Consider the following 6,709-nt stretch of genomic DNA (forward strand, 5'->3'; position numbering starts at 1 on the left):
GTAAATAAGCCAAGTTTGAGCGAGCGAGGCCCAGCTCAGCTTGGCTCGAGAAGTGGAAAAATCTAGCTCGGCTCAAGCTCAATTCGAGCTGGAAGCTCTCAGCCCAACTCCAGCTCAATGATGCTTGAGCTCGGCTCGATCTAAAATCTTAGTATTATATTTAACTAATCCAGACAATGATACTTAGAAAGACATATTTATATTACCCAATTTTTGATATGGGACTAAACATCTAAGAGTCTCTATGAAAAAAAATTGAGAATAAATGGTATAAAGGAGGATTTGAATTTTGGTTAATAAGAATTACTTTAACCAACTATCATTTATACTTTTATTTTAATTTATATATATATATATAATATTATCTCACATATTATATTTCGAGCTTATTTCAGCTCAAAAATTCGACTTAGCTCATTTAGAGCTCAAGTTGAGCTCACGAGCCTCGCGAGCTAGTATAATAATTATATTTGTTGTAGTATAAAGTGGAAAAAAGAAGATAGAAAAATATACTCTATTTTTTTATAAAATTATCATAAATATTATTTGATTTGATATGAAGTTGAGATATCAAAAAAAAAATTAATAATTAGATTAGTATATAATATAAAATATAATTTTAATAAATATAACAAAGCCATTATTTCCAAGGAAAAATATCTCAAAGTCAAAACTAAAAAAATCCGCGAGAGCAAAAGGAGGAGCTTATTACATCTCTTGATCTGGATAGACTAGCATACTTCAACCTTCATCTAGTCAATTCAAACGAACAGTCCACAAGGTACTTCAACCTGCATCGATCTGATTATAAATTTTGGTAGCTTTATTGCTTTAAAACTTTAGAACTAAATATAAACTAGAGATGCTTGGGCTGGATGGAGGGGTAGGTCTAAGTCTAATAAAATAAAAGAGATGATAGGTAGACTATTTAAAAAGCACTACGGTACTCCGGTCTCTGGGCCTACAGCATGACTTATTCGATTTCAGTAATGACAACAAATATCTATTTGTAACAATGGCAAAGACTTCTATAGGTAAATATAAATTTTTGAATACTTATTCGTAAGGAGGTCTCTAGTATGGGTTATTTCATATTTATCTATTTACTATTAAATAGATTATATTTTGATATATTAACTAATTTTAAAGGTTATTTTTGCAAAATGCACACATTTTGAAAGGTATCTCGTATAAAAGTAAGTATTTTAAGATGCAGTACGTATAAATGTTATCTTTAAAGAAGCATATAAACAAATAAATTTATTTCAGAAAGGTATACATATAAAATAAAATAAAAAAATATCAAGTACTAAGTCACTCTTTAGTATAATCCAATAATAGGAAATAGAATTTTATCAAAACAGGAAAAAAAAAGAGGAAAATAGAGCCAACTCCATACGTCTCCTTTCATTTTTCGACAATTAAATAAATCGATAGTTTAATTTACGAATGTCTATGATCAGTCGAATATATATTTGAGCATTTTACTAAAAGCTTTAATTTCTCTATGTGTAAAGCTGATGCCGGGCCTTATAACCCTATTAGGTCTGGCCCAGTGAGAAAGCTCAGTCCATTTCGGAGGTGGGCTTATTAATTGATCTCATTTCTCCTCGGTTTGTAAGATTGTGTGTGGCATTGGACCATTCATTTAGGCAGTGGGTGGTTGCCAACTTAAGTGGGTTTGTTCTTAACTTCTTATATATTTGCATCTATAATAACGGGAGGTAATGAATAGTTAATTTGTTAAAGTGTTACTGTTATTTCCTCGAAACGTGAGTTCTAAGATGTAACTAACAGGATTTTGTATATGGCAGTTAAAAACATTCATTGTATAAATCGATATGTATTCATTATTGAGCAGTTTTAGTAGTATAATGCAGCTACGATGTTATGTCTGACTGCAACAGTGGGCCTTCGATTTCATTCATAATCATGTTCGTGCCTCTCAACTTCATTCTTGGAAAGGGTTCTTAGCCTCAATGACCTCGTTCTTGGGAATTCCGTTGTCAGTTCGAAATATTTCCAACTGAGCTTGATAGCCTCAACGACTGAGATATCTTCTTTTATTCCACGATTAAATGCACCACAAAAAAACCGAAAGAACGCGACGAAATCATTTCTGTAGCTGATGATTAGGGCATAGTCTAATTTTATACAGTTTTTATGCAGAATGTCAATATCCACTACTTTCATCTGCATTTTACATAAGAGCATTCCGGCAGATGATAATAATAAAAATAAAAATAGTAATAATAATAATAATAATAATAATAGTTTTAAATTATTATTATTATTATAAAGAAGAAATAAAAACGAATCAGCAAGCGCCATCTCTTTTCTGGACAAGCCAGAGGAGTAGGTGGGGAAAGGGATATGCCAACCCTCGCTTATAGCAGGAGGGCGGAAGTTGTGATATCCCCACCATGAGAGAATGAGAGGTTGCCAACCCATCCATGGACCAGACGCAAGGGAACGCCCACATGGTGTCAAGTTAGTGAGCGAGGTCCTAATTTATTACTAATTGACCACCCAAATAATCAATTATTGTTAACGAATATATAATTAAGGAGAATGGGAAGAGTTTGGTGAGACGTTTCTGTCTCCAGCCTGTCGCTGTAATCAAGACTGCAACAAGTTATCTAACAAGGGTCAGCCGTAGGATCATAAGATTTTACCTTTGGCTTAAAGCTTCCCCCAAGCTCCTTCGCTAGTGCAATTACCGAAATATCCCCCACCGACACCACCCACTCTTCTTCTTCTTCTTTTCTGTCCATCTCTCCCGTCTCTCCAACACGGGCAAAGCAAAAGGATTCTTTCTATTTTACATCCATCCCACCTCCTCTTCTTCCTCCTCTTCTCTGTAGATCAAGAATCGTGAAACCCGCAAGGGCAATCTTGTGATGGGGAATAAGTCGGCGGTGGTGCTGGCTCTTCTGGCCGCGGTGCTTGCGGTGGCTCTGGTGGTGGAGGCAAAATCGAAGTCGAAGCCGAAGGTGTGCGACAAAGGATGGGAGTGCAAGAACAGCATCTACTGCTGCAACGACACCATCACCGACTTCTTCCAGGTGTACCAGTTCGAGAACCTCTTCAGCAAACGCAACGCCCCCGTCGCCCACGCCGTTGGGTACTGGGACTACCAGTCCTTCATCATCGCCGCCTCCCTCTACGAGCCCCTCGGCTTCGGCACCACCGGCGGCAAGCAGATGCAGATGAGGGAGGTCGCCGCTTTCCTCGGCCATGTCGGCAGCAAGACGTCCTGTAAGATAAGCTTCTTTAAAACCCGCTCCCATCAACTCTCTTTTATTTCTTCTGCAATAGCACACGCACCAACGGTTGGATCTACATTGTCCCTAATGCCTGGGTTATGACGCCCAAATGTTTGTCGGTCAGAAGCGAGGATTGATCCGAGGATCCATTTTTACTCAATCCCATAATCTCTCATCCAAACCCCTTAACTTTGCCATATTGGATTCCATCTAGTTCTAAAAGTCTGAAATAGTATAGATCTGAAAGATCGGGACAAGGAAAATGGATCAGGTCACACCTGCCAATTGTAAGTTATACGATACTGAGGAGGGCGAAAAGTGTCCAAGATAAACCAAACCGTGACAACAATCATTCCCAGTGCCGCCTCCAACTAACTTTAATATCCTTTGAATCGTCGCAAATAGTGAAATTGGTACAAAACTTTGCGCCTTTTATTTCATTGATCATGAACAAATATTTGGGAAGTTTGTTCTTCTCTTTGATTCTAGTAACCGGCTGATCTGGATATCTATCTCAATTAAAGGAAAGATTTTCCTTGTGAATCAAGTCGTGATTGTTTGATGCTAATGAAATTATCCGTCTATGGACTTTCTTCAAGAAAAAAAAGTTAGAAATAAATGCCTCTTGCAATTTGCATGTTGTCTTGTTACAGATATGGACTATAACAACAGTAAAGAGAAGGTAAAAGATTGCAGTAGTTTAATACATATCCACAAGGATTGGGTATTAGGAAGCTCCTTTTGATCATACCTACAATGAAGAATTCGAGCGATGTTTTCCTTCTTGATACGTTATGCTGGATTGCATCATGGGAAGTCATGATGAAATTGTTGGCCATGCCACCACCACTTCGCATAAGATGCATACTGTTTCTGTATTGGAATGTTACCTTGTTGATTTACATTATCAAGAAAATCTCTATGAAGGACTAGAAGATCTGTTTAATTACTTTCGAACTCCTGGCCTTTGCTAGCAAGAATTTCCTTTTATTTAGTTTAGTTTTCTAAAATTGGTTGTTATTTGATGCACATTGTTGTCCTATGTAGGTGGATATGGAGTTGCCACTGGTGGCCCATTGGCATGGGGATTATGCTATAACCGCGAAATGAGCCCTAGCCAAACATATTGTGATGAAAATGACCTGTACCCTTGTGTTGAAGGAGCTGAATACTATGGCCGTGGTGCTCTACCTGTTTACTGGTAATCCCAAAAGCATTTCTTGGTTGTTGTCTTAGACTCACCTGATACACGATTCAGACTTATTAAGCTTTTGAAATTACTTAATGGCTTTCAGGAACTACAACTATGGGGTAATTGGTGAGGCCCTCAAGGTTGATCTCCTGCACCATCCAGAGTACTTGGAGCAGAATGCCACTCTCGCCTTCCAGGCCGCCATCTGGAGGTGGATGACCCCGATAAAGAAGAAGCAACCTTCAGCCCATGATGTATTTGTTGGTAACTGGAAGCCCACAAAGAATGATACTTTATCTAAAAGGCTCCCTGGCTTTGGAACTACCATGAATATTCTATATGGTGATCTCACTTGTGGTCAAGGTTTTGTCGACTCCATGAACAACATCATATCCCATTATCAATATTACCTTGACTTGATGGGCATTGGACGCGAGTTCTCTGGGGATAATTTGGATTGTGCTGAACAGGAGCCTTTCAACCCATCTTCTAAGTCCGACTCTGCCACTTCATGAGCCACCAGTTGAAGAACATTTATATCCCAAGCAGGCAAGCACAGAGGATGCTACAAATAAATGGCTATATTGGTTTAGCTTCCTGTTATAGCATTTGTTCTTGTGAAGCTCTACTACCATAAATTTGAGTAGGTTTGTGATGTGATACTATAGTTTGTCTCAATGCTACTGTTTTGTAGATGTATATCCGTACTGCTCCTTTGTGGATGAGTGCCATACGTGTGTTTATGCCTAAATGTGTAGCCAAGGAACTTGTTATGAGTATGTAACTTTTTATTTGTTATGCAATGTGGATCTATGTCGTTTGTATTTTGCTTGTTCGATTTGATAGCAAGGTGTATTGCAGTTGGCTTGGTTTGGGTTTTGCAACTTTGTGCTTCCTCAGTTGGTAAATTAAATTTGGGAAGTGTGAATGGCCAGATTGATAGAAGTCTTCCAGAATCTCGTAACTCAAAACGATTGATCTGAATAGCTCTTGTGGTTCTGCCGCTGGATGTGGTCGATCGAAGGTCACCAGGAGTAAGTTTTCCTTCCTATTTTACCAAGTAGGATAAAGTTTATCGGTGAACTTCGTACAGAGCATCTCGAAGGAAGATTTCTGTCATACTTCTTCTGGAACAATACAGGGAAAGTATATATATTTATATTAAAGGTATATTCGGCTAAAGCCATTTAAGCCTTATATAAATAATGTAAGTTTGAAATAGTTTAAGCAGTTTTATGAGCGCTTTCGTTGAATAAGTGGGAGATGGGTTGAATCAGGAACAGTCTAATCGTACTATTCTAGCCAAATCGGCATAAGACAATTCCAATCTAAGAGCTTAAAAGAGGTCTCTGGTTTGAGGCGTGCTTTGCCAAGTCTAAGTAAAGAATAGGAGAGCGAGCAGAGAGGAGTAGGGTGAGGTCTGAGAGAAGAAAGGAAATGAGGAGAAAGAAGATAGAAGGAAAGAGGAGCAAAGGCAATAGGGAAAACTAACGGGATTTTCTCTCCTATAGTATTACTTGAAATCCTCTCTACTTGGATATTTGTATCAGCCCTGAATGAATCTATTTGAAAGATGAACAAGAGGAAAAAGATGTATCATCTTCGGTTCACCTGTGGAATATAAATAATCTTATTATGAGGTGTAGTAACTAAATAATAATTTAACTTCTTTATACACTAATTTATTATTTTCTCTCTTCTTCTATCGTACAAATTTAAAAAATTAATTTAGTAATAACTTAAAATTATTATTTTATCTCTATATTAGACAATACATATTTAACACTACTTTACATCCACTTAAAGGTTTTTTGTCTTGTAAGTTTTGTTCCATACAAGACGTCATCAATTTTCAATACAAATTTAATATTTGTATTATTATTTTAGTATTAATTTTCTATCACATCAAATATAATTATTAATTTTTATATTAATATTTAACTCAGTATTAAACACGTCCACAACTTCTTTAGAAAAGAGCACCGAACACCAAGCAGTCGCTGTCTCTAAGAGGTTCAATTCACGATTGAGCTTTATTATTTATTTGTTTGTTTTAGTTTATAACCAAAACCAATGTAAATAAGTGAGAAATGCAGCAATTGTTATAATGCTGCTGAAGATGTTTTCTGAATTTGTTCTTGGCTTGTTTGAAGATTTAAAAAATTTTGGATTATAGGTTGTTTAAACAATTTCATGTGTAAGTGACTAAGAAATAAATATGTTGATGAATAGAGTTTCTATTTAATTGCAT

At 36.8% G+C, this 6,709-nt stretch overlaps 1 protein-coding gene across 1 annotated transcript; it reads left to right on the forward strand.

The window, feature by feature from the left end:
- Window positions 1–2,416: 2,416 nt before the first annotated feature.
- Window positions 2,417–5,282, forward strand: LOC140799802 (chitinase-like protein 1). The gene is made up of 3 exons (XM_073154270.1): window positions 2,417–3,258; window positions 4,314–4,467; window positions 4,562–5,282. The coding sequence occupies exons 1-3, from the start codon at window positions 2,901–2,903 to the stop codon at window positions 4,971–4,973; spliced, it is 924 nt and encodes a 307-aa protein (XP_073010371.1). The 5' UTR covers window positions 2,417–2,900; the 3' UTR covers window positions 4,974–5,282.
- Window positions 5,283–6,709: the final 1,427 nt, after the last annotated feature.

The sequence above is a fragment of the Typha latifolia genome, chromosome 13 (assembly GCF_019914945.1).
Source record: "Typha latifolia isolate L0001 chromosome 13, TyphaL0001v2, whole genome shotgun sequence".
Lineage (NCBI taxonomy): Eukaryota > Viridiplantae > Streptophyta > Magnoliopsida > Poales > Typhaceae > Typha > Typha latifolia.

What these genes read in the sequence shown, in the direction of transcription:
- LOC140799802 (XM_073154270.1), top strand. Translation starts at nt 2,901, where the DNA reads ATGGGGAATAAGTCGGCGGTGGTGCTGGCTCTTCTGGCCGCGGTGCTT. An exon ending in TGTCGGCAGCAAGACGTCCT is followed by an intron (nt 3,259 to 4,313) that starts GTAAGATAAGCT and finishes TGTCCTATGTAG; the next exon opens with GTGGATATGGAGTTGCCACT. An exon ending in GGTGCTCTACCTGTTTACTG is followed by an intron (nt 4,468 to 4,561) that starts GTAATCCCAAAA and finishes AATGGCTTTCAG; the next exon opens with GAACTACAACTATGGGGTAA.